Source organism: Haliotis rufescens, unplaced genomic scaffold (genome assembly GCF_023055435.1).
Source record: "Haliotis rufescens isolate VD_foot unplaced genomic scaffold, xgHalRufe1.0.p SCAF_92, whole genome shotgun sequence".
NCBI classification, from domain to species: domain Eukaryota; kingdom Metazoa; phylum Mollusca; class Gastropoda; order Lepetellida; family Haliotidae; genus Haliotis; species Haliotis rufescens.
Window position 1 is genome coordinate 326,969 of NW_025964386.1, and position 15,534 is coordinate 342,502.

At 39.3% G+C, this 15,534-nt stretch overlaps 1 protein-coding gene across 1 annotated transcript; it reads left to right on the forward strand.

The window, feature by feature from the left end:
• The first annotated feature begins 6,949 nt into the window (after positions 1-6,949).
• LOC125377683 lies at positions 6,950-9,149 on the forward strand. Its single transcript, XM_048391594.1, has 2 exons — positions 6,950-7,031; positions 8,020-9,149. Exons 1-2 carry the CDS (start codon positions 6,950-6,952, stop codon positions 9,147-9,149), a joined length of 1,212 nt encoding a protein of 403 aa, XP_048247551.1.
• Positions 9,150-15,534: the final 6,385 nt, after the last annotated feature.

The window sequence follows — 15,534 nt, forward strand, 5'->3', positions numbered from 1 at the left end:
TTGCACCAAGGGCAATCTGACATTAATCGAAAGCAAGGTACTTTTCAGCGTGAAAACGACATTATCATGTCATACTAGCCTACTTTTGTGTCAATTTTACCTTCATTGGGCTGTTTTAGGATGGGTATCAATGTATTACCTTCGTGTGGTGTATATATTCCAAGATATTTAACCAAATGAAAATTTTCGAGTTGATGGTAGTTGGTTTAGCAGTGTTAGTTTGTTTATTTTCCAGATAGGGATATCTTAGAGAACTAGATAGTCACCAAAATATATATTTATACCAATTAAATCCGTTTTTAATATATTGCCACTACCCTCATTGTGATATTTATAATCCATCTACACGAATCCACCTGTTTATATGCTAATATAGCCAAGTTAAACATCATTGTCAAAGCACTAGTTATGGAAGTGGATTGTCTCTATAGAAGTCAGTGTCGCAATTTAACATAAATATCCCACTAAGACACAGACACAGTATACTGACTCCGAGTCATTAGCCCCTTAATGCCGAGCGCCAGACAGGGTAACAACAAGTACCATCTTTTAACGTCTTTGGCATGACGCGGCCGGGGATCGAACCCCCGACCGTCCGCTCTACCACTAGACTTCGGAGGCGGTCATTTATGTGAAAGATACACTCCATCTTAAACACAAGGCAGACTTGGATTTACCTGGTTTAGAAGCTGTATGAGGTCAGATCATTTATAAAAACACTATTTATTTAATTAGCACAGTTTCTAGAGCAGCTTAGTAGTGAACTGGTCCCTTTTGATGAATTGGTATTTTAATTTTTGGTCTTGTTTTGTTTTCATGACGACAAGTTGGACTTATACTGAAAATAAGGGTGGTGCTCGTGTCCCGTGCAGAACTCCAAAACCATTGACTATTTCTGGATGAAACTTGCTATACAGATCAGTCTAGTGGTGAAGTGGTGCCTTTTGATGATTTGGGATATTGAAAAATGCTAAACAGCATTATTATTTTTTTTCAGTGAACTAATGGTATCCAATGGCAACGAACCAAAAGTGGGGTATGGGTAGCCAAACACCAATTCCGAATTGTACCAGATTGGGGGCACCTGTCATCACCTGATGACTCTTGTTTAGAAAAAGTAGTTAAAGTAACACCCATGTCGTCAACAGTAATAGATTTAAGTTTTGTATCGTTTGTAGTGATCACTATTCGGTTAATAGTATCTTATAATCAGGAAATTCAGCATGAAAAGCACATTCTAGTATTATTAATAATTATACTAATCCAGACATATTATTATTTAAAGAAAATACGAACAATGTAGATCGGCAAATTATTACAGATAATGAAGATATTGATAAATCTTCCACAATATTAGTATATACTTTAAAGAAGTTATGTAAATCAAACATTCTTAATAAAACTGATACGTAAGAGAAAGATAATTCACCGGAAACCAACTGTTAACATTACCCGGGCTAAATTTAAAAAAACCTCAAGTTTCGTAATAGCAGAAAAAACGACGAAAATGTAAGTTAATACTAACAGAAAAACTAGATAATATTATTAATACAGAACTTGGCAGCTAACACCTGGTGGCGTAATGTGAAAACTTATCTTAAACAAACTAATAAGAGAGGTGCAAATTTTCCACATACTGAACAAAATAATGTTGTATATGAAATGGATAATGATAAAGCTATTAAATTAAATGACTAGTTTGTTACTCATCTAAAACTAATGAGATTGCCTCAATCGTATAAGTTTGCAAACATTTGAACTTAGAAGGTGAGATGAGGTGAAATTTGGTTGAACGTCGCGTCCAAGATTATTGCACTTATAAAACGACGTGCATGCACGTGTGTCTGTGTGTGTGGCTGCTTGTACTAGTCCGGACTAATGCCGATTTATAGTGCCAGTTCATTGAGATACCATGCCGCAGTTTAACACCAGTCCGAGCCGACCAGTTCTTGTTTTAGCCCTTTAATGCCGAGCGCCAGACAGGGTAACAACAAGTACCATATTTTAAGTCCCTTGGTAAGACGCGCCCGGAGATCGAACCCCGGACCTTCCGCTGTCCGGGCGGACGCTCTACCACTAGACCACCGAGGCGGTATTGAAATTAGAGGTATCATTTCGTTACTAGATGCTTCAAAATCATCTGGGTCACATTCTATTAGCAATCGTGTTGTAAAATGAATAGAAGTCTTGCTGTCAGAATCGTTGTGTAATTTATTTAATATGTCCTCATTAGATTCAATCTTTTCTTGTGTCAGGAAAGTTTCTGCTATAGTATATAGTATACAATACATAAAAACGACTATGTTTATTATTGCACAAATTATAGACCTGTAGCCCTAACTAGTTGGTTGTCCAAAGTGTTTGAGAAGTGTGTGTTTTAACGTGTAAGGCATTTCTTTTTGGAAAAGAGAACAATTACTTCATTTCAATCTAGATTTACAGCGGGGCATTCAACATCATATCAAGTCAAGTTTAATCTCAGAAATGACAACTTGTGATATAGAGAAGATAGTGAAGCTTTCGATAGAGTTTGGTATTCAGGGATTATACATTAAGCTATTGTGGAATAAGGGGCTCTCTATTATCATGGTTTGGAAGTTACTTACGCAAAAGGAAACAGTACACTGTAATTAACGGCTATAAGCCTAATGTTAAACCAGTTGTTGCAGGAGTTCCTCAATACGAAAACCTAATGGCTTATATATTTTTTTAAATCAAAATTTCTCTTTATATGAATGGTTTGTTTATGTTCCCCAAATTTCGAGTTTTTCTCGTTACTTCGATGAAATTTTCGTGATTTTGATTATTTCGTCGTTATATTTAGTATATTTAAGTATATTTAAAAAACTCGAAATTTCGAATCTTTTCTTGTTACTTCGTTTATTTTCTCGTTATAATCGCTAAATTTCTGTTAGATGTAAATTTCCTTTTATTGTACTGTCAAATTTATAATTGTTATTTTGTACGGGAGAGGTGTTAAATAACCTTTTACAGTCCTCCCATCCTAGTTCTTGTTTAAATATAAAAAAATAAACTCTAACTGTGGCCATTGACGTAGTCAAGACCCCAACAAAATGAAGTGTTGAACAACAGATCTCCTGGCAACAAAACAATAATACAAATTAACGGCTATAAGCCTAATGTTAAACAAGTTGTTGCAGGAGTTCCTCAATACGAAAACCTAATGGCTTATATATTTTTTTAAATCGAAATTTCTCATTATATCAATGGTTTGTTTATGTTCCCGAAATTTCGAGTTTTTCTCGTTACTTCGATGAAATTTTCGTGATTTTGATTATTTCGTCGTTATTTCAAGTATATTTAAAAAACTCGAAATTTCGAATCTTTTCTCGTTACTTCGTTTATTTTCTCGTTATAATCGCTAAATTTCTGTTAGATGTAAATTTTCCTTTTATTGTACTCTCAAATTTATAATTGTTATTTTGTACGGGAGAGGTGTTAAATAAGCTTTTACAGTTGTCCGATCCTATTTCTTGTTTAAAAAAACCAAAAAACAAAACTATAACTGTGGCCATTGACGTAGTCGAGACTCCAAGAAAATGAAGTGTTGAACAACAGATCTCCTGGCAACAAAACAAAAATACAAATTCCCCAACATATAGCATGGTGTGTTTACAATCGTCTGGGACCGCCTCTGTGGTCTAGTGGTAGAGCCTCCGCCCGGAGAGCGGAAGGTCCGGGGTTCGATCCCCGACCGCGTCATACAAAAAGACGTTAAAAGCTGCTACCTGTTGTTACCCTGTCTGGCGCTCGGCATAAAGGGGCTAAAACAAGGACTGGTCGGCTCGGAGTCAGTATACTGTGTCTGAGTGGGGTATTCATGTTAAACTGCGGCATGGTATCTCAGTGAGCTAGCACTATAAATCGGCATCAGTCCGGACTAGTACAAGCAGCCACACAAACACACACACGTACATGCACGTCGCTATATAAGTGCAATAATCTTGGACGCGACGTTAAACCCCATTTCACCTCACCTACAATCGTCTGGCGCTTTTCATTCTTTTTTTAACCAGTATTATTTATTTGTAAATTTTCTATAACATGTTTGTCGAGAGTATTATGGGGCTAAAACAAGGACTGGTCGGCTCGTAGTCAGAATACTGTGTCTGAGTGGGGTATTCATGTTAAACTGCGGCATGGTATCTCAGTGAGCTAGCACTATAAATCGACATCAGTCCGGACTAGTACAAGCAGCCACACAAACACACACACGTACATGCACGTCGCTATATAAGTGCAATAATCTTGGACGCGACGTTAAACCCCATTTCACCTCACCTACAATCGTCTGGCGCTTTTCATTCTTTTTTTAACCAGTATTATTTATTTGTAAATTTTCTATAACATGTTTGTCGAGAGTAGATATTCCTCACCGTTCACCCGCACCCGCACTTATGATTATGGATATAATAACAACAAAGGATATATAGGATTAGGCCGTATCAGCATCTGCCAAGTGTTAATTAAGGGTGCCCACCACTAGGCAAATTATATTAAGCTATAACCAATGCACAGGTTTGCATCTGATGATTTACATAGGTGGATAGAGGGTCCTTTTGAAAATCAAATGTAGTATGTTGTAGACCCCATTCCCTCACTGACCCACTGAGAGAGGATTTTGTTATTGGATCTGTCTTTAAAAAGGCTGGACCCGCCCATGATTTATACTTTATATGAGGTACACAACCATATTTGTACAAGTAAATGTATACATTACAAACATGTTAATACATTCATCATATATGTGTTATGTTTATAACCCAAACATACCCTTGGAGACCGAAAAGTATCCCAAGCAAGATATTGTATGTGTTATCCCGTCTAGGTCACGAGGTCACTCTGGTCTAAGATCACCTGAATTACGTGACTGGATGGGTAGACTGACCTCAAGCAGCAGCTACAGGGATGTACTGTCAGTCCTCTTCTTTTTCAGGTTAAATCAAGGAATTAGTGGAAGACGATGGTGCTATCAGAGGAAATGTACAACATACTTTGTTTATAATTTGAAGATGATATCATACCAGTGGCGGATACTGATATACAACTACAAAGACGATTGTATCTTAAAAGTTAAACCACGCTCAAATATTCAGTTCCACTGCGCAACATTTGGTAACAGAGCGTGGTTTCACTGGTTAGAATATTTTAGTTTTGTATTAGGCTTTTGTTAGTTTAGATTAGCATTAGGTATAGCTAATTGTTACATGCAATCAGTATGTCGTAGTTAGGGTCTGCGAGTAAGGCGGAAATAGAAAAGTATACTTCTTCAGACGTAGGACTGAAGAACAATTCTGAATTTGAGCTAAAGATAGCTAAACTTAAGCATCAGAAAACTATTTCAAAGTCAGCTTTGACAAAATCAAAGAACAAATTGTTGTATTTAGTTGAACTTGAGACACCAGATCGTAAGACAATTAGGAGTTTAATTGATCAGGTAAGTTTTCTGCAAAGCAAGGCTTTAGGTCTCATAGTGGAATTACTAGAAGTTTACAACTGGGTTGGTGACCTAGAGAAAGTTCAGAAAAATAGTAAGGAGATAGAAACTGTTGAAGATGAAATTGAACTTGCCCTTGATATGGCTGAAGCATTTCTTAAGAACAGATCACATGTTAGTTCGGACGCAAAAAGCATTCAGTCAGAAATGTTAAGGTCACGTCAAGCTGATGCGACTCGGTCGCAAGATAGCTTTAAAGGTTTGTTGCATGATGCAGACTTGGACAATGATGGCACTGGACAAATCAGTAACCAAGGTTACAAACATGCTACGTTCAATTTAGGTCATTTTCAACAAAGGTCAAATATGGATATGAAACGGACACCAGTCCCAGATAATACAAAAGGTTGTTATACAACTTCAGATAAGTCATCTAGGCAACACAATTTAGGTGAAGACATGTGGAAACAATTGAAGAGAGTTTCCATTCCAGTATTTTCTGGTGACGTCAGAGAATATGAAGGCTGGAAGTCTGCTTTTATGGCATGTGTTGATAAAGCTCCAGCCACCAATGAATATAAATTTCTGCAATTGAAGCAGTACCTTTCTGGAGAAGCAGCACACATAGTTTCAAGGCTAGGTCACAGTGCTTCGGTCTATGATGTAGCCTTGGAGAGATTGGACAGAAAATATGGCGGCAAGAGACGCCAGGTAGCATTACAATTGGACGAAATATACAATTTCAAGCCAATACGATTAGGGAATGCTAAGGATATGGACAAATTTGCGGACATGCTTGATGTAGCTGTAGTCAGTCTGAGGGAATCTGATAAAATAGAGGAACTTGGTAGTGGATGTTTGTATTCACTACTGGTTAAGAAAATGAATGAGCCTATGATTACTCAGTTCCACAGATGGTAATTTGAGCACCAAAGACAAGAGTCTGTTGAGAAGCTTACGGAATGGATTCTGCAAGAAGCAGAGTTCCAAACGATAGCTTCAGAGGTAAAACATGGAATAGCTGATAGGTCAAAGACAACAGACAAGAGAGATAGCTCTAAGAAAGGAACATATGCAACCACACATAATAAAACTAGGGCAAGGCAATGTCATGTGTGTAATGAAGCAGATCATGACATTTCAGATTGCATAGAGTTTAAATCTATTGGCCTACCTAAACGCTGGGAAAGGGCAAAACAGTTAGATTTATGCTTTCGTTGCCTTGATATCGGTCATCTGGGAAGATCGTGTAGCAGAGTTTTGAAGTGTGGGATTGATGGCTGTAAAGCAAATCATAACAGGTTACTTCATGATCAAACCAAAGTTACAAGCAGTGCTAGGGCCGACAGTGGTAATGTAGAGATGAAACATACAACAAGAACACCACAAGCAGGTAGGTCAGAAACAATCACCATGGCAACTTCTAAGCAGGAAGGTCATTACCTTTCACTTAGGACAGTTCCTGTTATCCTTAAAAATGGTCAGCACAGAATGACGGTTAATGCCTTGCTGGATGATGCCAGCACGCATACTTACATCAACGAGGATGTAGCAGCAGAACTTGGTGTTCAAGGTCAGACACAGCAAGTGTCAGTCAATGTCCTCAATGACAAACATTCAAATGAAATATTTGATAGTATGCTAATTGATATCGGCTTAAAAAGTACTGATGGTTCAGTTGACATGAACATCACAGCTTTGACAACTACCAAAGTACCAGGTAGAATGGAAGTCATTGATTGGCGAAAACATGCCAAGGAATGGCCACATTTGACGAAAATAAAATTTCCAAAGGTCAGTTCTCGCCCAAGAGTTGACATCCTGTTAGGTATGGATTATTTAGAGCTGCATTCCTCTCTTAAAGAGGTCCGTGGAGCTCAAGGAGAGCCTGTGGCTCGGTTGACACCTTTAGGTTGGACAGGTGCTGTATCAGGTTCAGACAAAACACACGTAGCAGGTTCCTTCTTCATCAGAAATACAGAAAAAGAAGCAACAGCAGATACAGATATTGAATCTTTGATTCACTCATTTTGGGAGTCTGAAAGCATTTCAGGTTTGACATCGATTAGAAGCATTGATGAGAATGATGCAGTTAAGGCTGTAGAACAGTCCCTTGTTTACAGAAAAGACAATATCAGGTTGGCATTCCATGGAAGGAGGGTCATGAGAATCTGAAAAATACATCAGAAAGGTACCTGAAACAGAAATAGATCAAAGTAAATGGTACTTACCACATTTTCCAGTCATTAAACCAGACAGAAGTACAACAAAGGTAAGAACCGTATTTGACGCATCTGCAAAGAATAAAGGCATATCTTTAAATGATGTCATTCATCAAGGACCAAAACTCCAGAATGATCTATTTGAGATCTTGCTTCGTGTTCGCAAACATCCTGTTGCAATCATTTGCGATATTGCTGAAATGTACCTTCAAATTGAAGTCGCTCAGGATGACCGTCCGTATCTAAGGTTTCTTTGGAGGTCTATGGATCTGAACAAAAAGCCAGATGTGTTTGAATTCTTAAAGGTTGTGTTTGGACTAAATTGTTCCCCCTTTTTAGCTCAGTATATCACTCAAGAACATGCTAAGTCCATGGAGAAAGAACTTCCATTGGCTGCAGCAACCGTGGAAAAGTCAACATATATGGATGACAATATGGATTCCGTTGACACAAATAGCAAAGCTATAGAGCTTTACAAACAGCTGCAACAGCTGTGGAGTACAGCAGGTATGCACGCTCGTAAGTGGGTTTCCAATTCCGTGCAAGTTCTCCGAGAAATACCAGAAGAGGATAGATTGAAAGAGATTAATATTCAATTGAGTGAATTGCCATCTGTAAAAGCACTGGGCTTACTGTGGAATGCAGAATCAGATGAGTTTAGATTTTCTTTCATGTCCTTAAAGCAGGATATCAAGATGACTAAGAGGAACTTCTTGAAAGAAACTGCTAAGCTGTTTGATCCTCTTGGTTTCTTAGGTCCATTCATCATTTGGGCAAGGGTTCTTCTGCAAGAAATGTGGATATCCGGTGTTAACTGGGATGAAACCCTCAGTCCAGATCTGGAACAAAAAGCATGGTCATGGTACCTTGAAATTGAAAAGTTGTGTTCTGTTAAAATTCCAAGGGGGCTTGAGGTTAGCTTAGATACTTCAAAGATGAAGTTGCATACATTTGTAGATGCTTCAGAGGCAGCATTTGGAGCTGTGGTATATTTAGTAACCACTCGTGAAGAGGACACAAAGTCGAGTTATCTAGTTGCTTCCAAGTGCCATGTTGCTCCCCTCAAGGCAGTTAGTATGCCTCGATTGGAGCTGCTTGCGGCAGTTCTGGGTGTACGACTGTTACTGGCTATAACAAAAGCATTAGAATTACCTTTGCAACGTGCAACGCTATGGTCAGACCGCCAGAACGTACTGTGGTGGATCAAAAGACAGAGTCGGTGTTTTAAGCCATTTGTAGCAAATAGGATTGGATACATACAGGAGCATACAAACATCAGTCAGTGGAAATACGTACCATCCAAGCTGAATGCTGCAGACATTCTTAGTAGAGGTGTAGACGCTGAAGCACTTTTGACAGAAAAATGGCTGAATGGACCTGAATTTATGACGCATGATGAAACTGAATGGCCGAAGCAGACCATTGACATGGACAATACTGAGACATCAGAACTGAAGAAGCCTTCTTAAGTAAACATCGCCATGTTTACTAAAGCTGATCCAATCTCTTGGAGATTAGCGCCATCTAGATTTTCAAGAATGAAGAGATTGTGTAGAGTGTCGGCATGGATCTATAGGTTTCTGAACAACGCTAGGGTTCCATATTCACTTAGGAAAAAGGGTGAACTTGATCCTGAAGAAATTGAGGACGCCGAAACTACAATTATGGTCAGGACTCAAAGAGAAGTATTTTCTGATGACTATTCGTCACTGATGCGGAAATCAAACTTGCCTTCAAACAGCAAGTTGTTTGGCTTACAGCCTTACGTTGATAAAAATGGGTTAATGAGGACAAGAGAGAGACTCAGATTTGCTGACGTATTGTCATTCAGTGCCAGATTTCCAATTATACTCCCTAGACATAGTTGGGTCACCAAACTGATTGTCAAGTTTTACCATGAGCAGGTCAAGCACACAGGTACGAACAGTACGTTATCAGCAGTGTCATCTAGGTTTTGGATTATTTCAGCTAGAGAGGAAATTCGTCAGTGGGAAAGAGAATGTTCATGGTGTAGACGACAAAAAGCCAAACCAGCGCATCAGATAATGGCAGACCTACCGAAGATCAGAGTGAGGTGTACAATGAAAGCATTTGTGACAACAGGTGTGGACTATGCAGGTCCCTTTTTCACTGTACAGGGTCGAGGCAAGAGTCGACAAAAACGTTATCTTTGCCTTTTCACATGTTTGCCAACCCCAGCGGTTCATTAAGAAATGGCATTCGGTTTAGACAGATTCATTTCTGAATGCTCTGTTTCGTATGGCTCATAGATGAGGTATGCCAAAGGAGGTAATCTCGGATAATGGAACCAACTTTGTTGGTGCTGCAAAGGAGCTGAAGCAGCTCATTTCTGGACTAAACTCGGATGTGATGAAGTCAACCTTAGCAAACAAAAGTGTGAAGTGGTTGTTTAATCCTCCAAACGCACCATATTTTGGAGGTGTTTTCGAGTCATTAGTGAAGTCGGCAAAACGGGCTATCAATGCTATACTGAGTTCAGGTGACGTCAGCGATGAAGAGCTGATGACAGCCTTTACAGGAGCTGATACATGATACATGTGATAGGAAATACTTAAACTGAGCATCTCATATTAGAAATGTGCTGTTTCTTAACCGATTCGAGCATTTTTGATATCCCAGGGAGAAGGTAATCTAGAGACATTTATCTTTGTCCTAAACAACGTATTGTTGACTGTGCAAAACAAAATACTGGCATTCTCTTCTTATAGATACAAAATCACTTGTATATTATTTCACAATAAAATCAGAACATTAGTTTGAATCGTACGACAAAATATTAATGTACTTAGTTCAGAAAGGCCTGGTTAAACTTTAGAAGTGGGTACAATACATTTGGTGTTTAAAACGTACGTAAAGGTAAATGTGATGTAGGTCATGAAGACTCTCTCTTCTCGCAATGTAAATGTCTAGAAGATGAAAAACATGTTTTGTTTGTGTTTCCTCTGGATACCGATCCATCTAACCATTGTAAAGTGTTAATGAACAACCAAGCACACGGTATGGTTTTCTATAATTACTTGTAAAAGACTTAAGAATATATTGCCTCTGTAAAAATATATGTATATTGTATCTAAAATGGGAACAATTGTAATATAATCCAATATCTTGATGCATGTGCAATGTAATATAATTGTATAATATACATGTATTTAATATGGGTCATATGTACAATAAACTGAAATGAATAATCTGTTTTCGAAGACTTGGTTTTACAGAAACAGAAACTGTTGAGTATTGTTAGATTAATTTCCAATCGGTGTCTTTTTAAAGGTGCCACTTTCAAGTGCCCTATTAAATCTTATTGGTGGGAATTCTCTGTACAAATGAAGTGACAGATGACAGAACTGTTGGCTTTTCGAGAGGAAGTTACTGAAGTCATTCCAGTTTTAAAAGACGATTGCGAAATTACCAACAACAACTATGAACTTCTCCATGGAGAAAGGGAAGGCGAACCTCTTTGTGTCGAACTCGTGGGGACCTGGAAAATAGTTCGAGGTATCTGGGACTCGAGACACCAGAGGCATTTAAGAATTAATTTGGATACTTGGGTCTCCCAAATGAGTTCGAGAGAACCGGGAATTCGACACATCCAAGTTTGACACAACGAGGTTCGACTGTTTTCAATGCGAAATGACAGTGTTTGGTTTGTTTGTGTTGGAGCGAATGTCTACATACGACAGAAACGTTTTGTGTCCATATTCTTACATACAATATATTTGTAGTTATACTTTTGAAGTTATATATACACTTCTAATCTTTATAGATAAAATATGTTCTACTGTGTATTACTTTGCTCAAAGGGGGCACGGGTGGCCCAGTCGACTAAGGCGCCGCGTTTTGGGAGTTGCCTCCCTTGGGTACGCCAGAAACCTATGATTGTGGGTTGGTTCGAATCCCGGTTCGCCCCAATTATGTTTCTAGGTTTGTCAGAACCATATCCGTGCTCGTGGGTTTCACTGAAGTGGTAAACGTCTGAGACCTGCATCACTTCGGGCTTTCCTCACACATGAAGCTGACACGCCATGACATAAATTGAATACTGTTAAAGCGGCGTTAAACCCAACTCACTCACTACTTTGCTAAAAACCACAACCTTAAACAGAATTCTGAAGTCAAATCAGATCATTTGTAGTAGAAATTGCCAACCTTTCAATCAAAACACTGGCAGACGCTGTCCTTCAGACCATGCGGAAGAGCCAAACTATTTGTATGAAAAATATTACCATATAAAGGTTATAAAGGTGTGTTTTTTCAGTTCCCTGAACATTTGTTTTGTAGATATAGGATGACAAAATACTGTCTTCCAAGTCATGAGGAAGTAGAATTTATACCTGCATACCACGTGTGCTCCCTTTTTGCGGATAAATTTCATTATACACATGAATTGGTATTTATGCCAAGATTGTCAAAATCAAAACAAAGGGGAATAGGCCAATAGGTTTAACTAAAGATTCGAAATGACAAAATACTCTCCATCGGACTGTATTATTTGGGGATGACTTCATCTTTCCAATAGTGAACTTTCCCTTTAGAAATCAAGTTACAGGGTATCTTAAAGGATTTCCTCTTCATGGTGAGCAGAGAAAAGACAAACCTTGACCTAACTGTTGAGTACCTGAGTGGCATAGTCCATTATGATCAGGGTGTGATGGGTATAGATAGCTTATTGAGTACATGTTAATGTCTGTAAACAGTGGTTTCTTGTATCACAGACTGCCTCCGTGGTCTAATGGGAGAGCGTCCGCCCGGAGAGCGGAAGGGACGGGGTTCGATCCCCGACCGCGTCATACCAAAATACGTTAAAAGATGGTACTTGTTGTTACCGTCTGGCGCTCGGTATTAAAGAGATAAAACAAGGACTGGTCGGCTTGGAGTCCGTATACTGTGTCTGAGTGAGGTATTCATGTTAAACTGCGGCATGGTATCTCAGTGAGCTAGCACTATAAATCGGCATCAGTCCGGACTAGTACAAGCAGCCACACACACACATATGTGCATGCACGTCGCTATATAAGTGCAATAATCTTGGACGCGACGTTAAACCCCACTTCACCTCACCTAAACTTCTTGTATCACAGCAAACAACACGTAAGGCATTGACTACGGTTCAATATTCAGTTCATAATAATATAATATTATTGGAGAGAGTCTCTGACTGACCCAGGTGTGCACAAAAGCAAAGCGAGGATGTCACGTTGTCATAAGTAGCTCATGCTCTGTGTGTACTCCAACCAATTCAGTGAACTCGGCTCTGTCACGCATTTCGCCTGCGCGTTCATAACTCGACTTTAGCACAGATCAAAAACGTCTGTGTTTGGCAGTTAGTCGCAAGATAAAAGAACATTCATTTCTGTAATTTATTATGGATTATTATTCGCGATATGATAAATCAAACATGTAATACAAATCAAAGGGAAATGACAAAAATAATGGACATTGCTGATACTAACTCACTCTCCTACCCAGAATTCCATGCGGCCGGCAGTCAGCCAGCATAGTACCTCTGCCACAGGCCAGCGCCATGTGACGATTCGTCACATCTTTCACAGTCCATTTAAGATATTGCATATGCTTTTCATCCGTTTCATGTTTGACAAAATGTCAAAGAATGGTTACGGTTCATTAAGAAAGTATCCTAAAACGTGAAAATCTACTTGTTTTTGCGTAGTTATCCTTTGTTGGCATTGGTTGTACGGCTCCACGGAAAGAAGAGTTCCACAACTGGTTGTTAAAAGTTCAATTCAGAACAATTCTAAACAACCCTCAGTCGTCTTTTAATGTTCAGTTTAGTGTCACGATGAAATCGCATCTTTATGTCTTCACTTGCCGTTAAAGGTAAATATGAACCCAGTTGCCTTAGTTTCAGGCGGCGCGTCAATGGGAGAAACAGAGCTGAAGACCTATTCTGCCTCGGATGTCTGTGAATAGAAAATGTACACTACATTGAACCTATTCCCGAATAAGTGTGATTTGTCCAACGCGCAGAAAGCTTATTCGCAAACGCGATGAAGAATCATCTGACATACAGCAATCCGCTCCAGTCGTCTTAGCTTTCCTGGAAGGATGTATGCGCCCAGAGGTGTGACCTTGGAAGACCCATTAGTTGTTTCAGAAACCTTGTAATCTGTCGAATGCTCAGAGTCTGTTGAAGAGCCTTTTCACACTTTTTCATGGCGTATTTTTGTCCCGCTTCTGTCTGTATATTTAGATCTGCGTGGAGCACGTTTTGAATTTGTAGAGGATTTCACAGGCCATGTATGGAATCTTTGCCTAGGAGATATTGTTGGGGTCTTACTTGTAATTTCAGAAGTGTACCCCTCTACAAGAAGCCTAGTATGATTGGATTCCTCTATGGTCACTTCTTCCTGTCCAAGATAAACATCAAGAATCGTCAGGTTGCGATCTTTAGAACACATACTAATGCTTTTGTTTCTCACTTTGTTGTCTTTTTCTTGAAGCCAACTTCGTTTTAAACTGCGTCGTCTATATTGAACAGAGTCCTCTGCACGGTCGGTCTAAACGTTAATGCTTGCCTACCGTACCTCTGTTTGGAGAGTGTCTTCTGCTCGGTCAGTCTATTACATGCACGTGATGGTTGTCCGCTGCACCTCTGCTTGGGTTGTGCCCTCTGCTATGATGTATAAGCTTTCTGCTCCGAAGTGCTGTCCTCTGCTTCAGTGGATAAATGTGACGAGGCTCGTCGAAAGGCTTCATTTATAGCAACACCTACCGACGTTACATTCCCACCTTCCTTGAGGTGTGTATGTTTGTTTACAACACATGTCCTGGCAACAAAACAAAAATACATAGTCACCTAGCTACCAAAATAGGTTTCTACCTCTTGAGGGAAGTGGTGTGCGCGTGTGTTTGTGTGGGTGTGTTTGTGTGTGTGTGTGTGTGTGTGTGTTTGTATGTGTGTGCGTGTTTGTGTGTTTGTGTGTGCGCGTGTGCGTGTGCGTGTGCGTGTGCGTGTTCGTCTGTTTGACTAAAGTCAAGTGAGCTTATATTGTGGTGCGATGTCCGATGTCATTGTTAACTTTTGCCAGGTTGACATCTCCTCTGAAACTCTGAAACCCCCCAAAGTTACAAACGTTATCAAATAAAAGTGACAAAAGCCTTTCCATATTCATAAGAAACTCCCGCCAAAAGCAGTGTCGATTGTACGATTCCGACTATATCATGAGCAAATGGTAATGATACCAGGTGTTCGTGAAAAGGTGAGAGTAACCTGACACACGTCACAAAGACACGCAAAGGCAAGACAATTGTTCACCTGAAGAGTGAGTAAGTATGGTTTTGCGCCGCTTTAACCACTAGCCTACCCCACCGTCCCTCGCCTGAAGAAAACCCATATGGTACAGGTCATCAGACATCATATTTGTCACATATGCGTCAAATTTTGAAATGTCCTCCACATGTTTACCGCAAAACCTTTTGAAAGCTAAACTAAGGCCTTGAATGCTGTAACCCTGATCAAAAAGCTTTTCTGACGAAATCTTCGTAGAAAGAGCATTCTAGATTGTACCTCAAACGTTGCGAAATACACACACCCAAAACTGGAGCTGTTTGCATATTGCTCGATTTAACGCGAAAGTCGACTACTGGAAAGTTGAAAACATCCCACTTCTCAGTCTTATTAGTAATGAAAAAGATGAGGCGTTATCACTAGTTTCTTCTATTTGTAGCTCAGATGGGTAAACCAATGGAAGGGAATTGGCTATTGCACAGCTTATAAACGATATCAGATAATCTATATACTTGAAGCTTAAGTTCAACCTATTGGCTAAATTCCTTGTTTTGGATTTTGATTCCGAAGGAAAAGACCAAATGTTC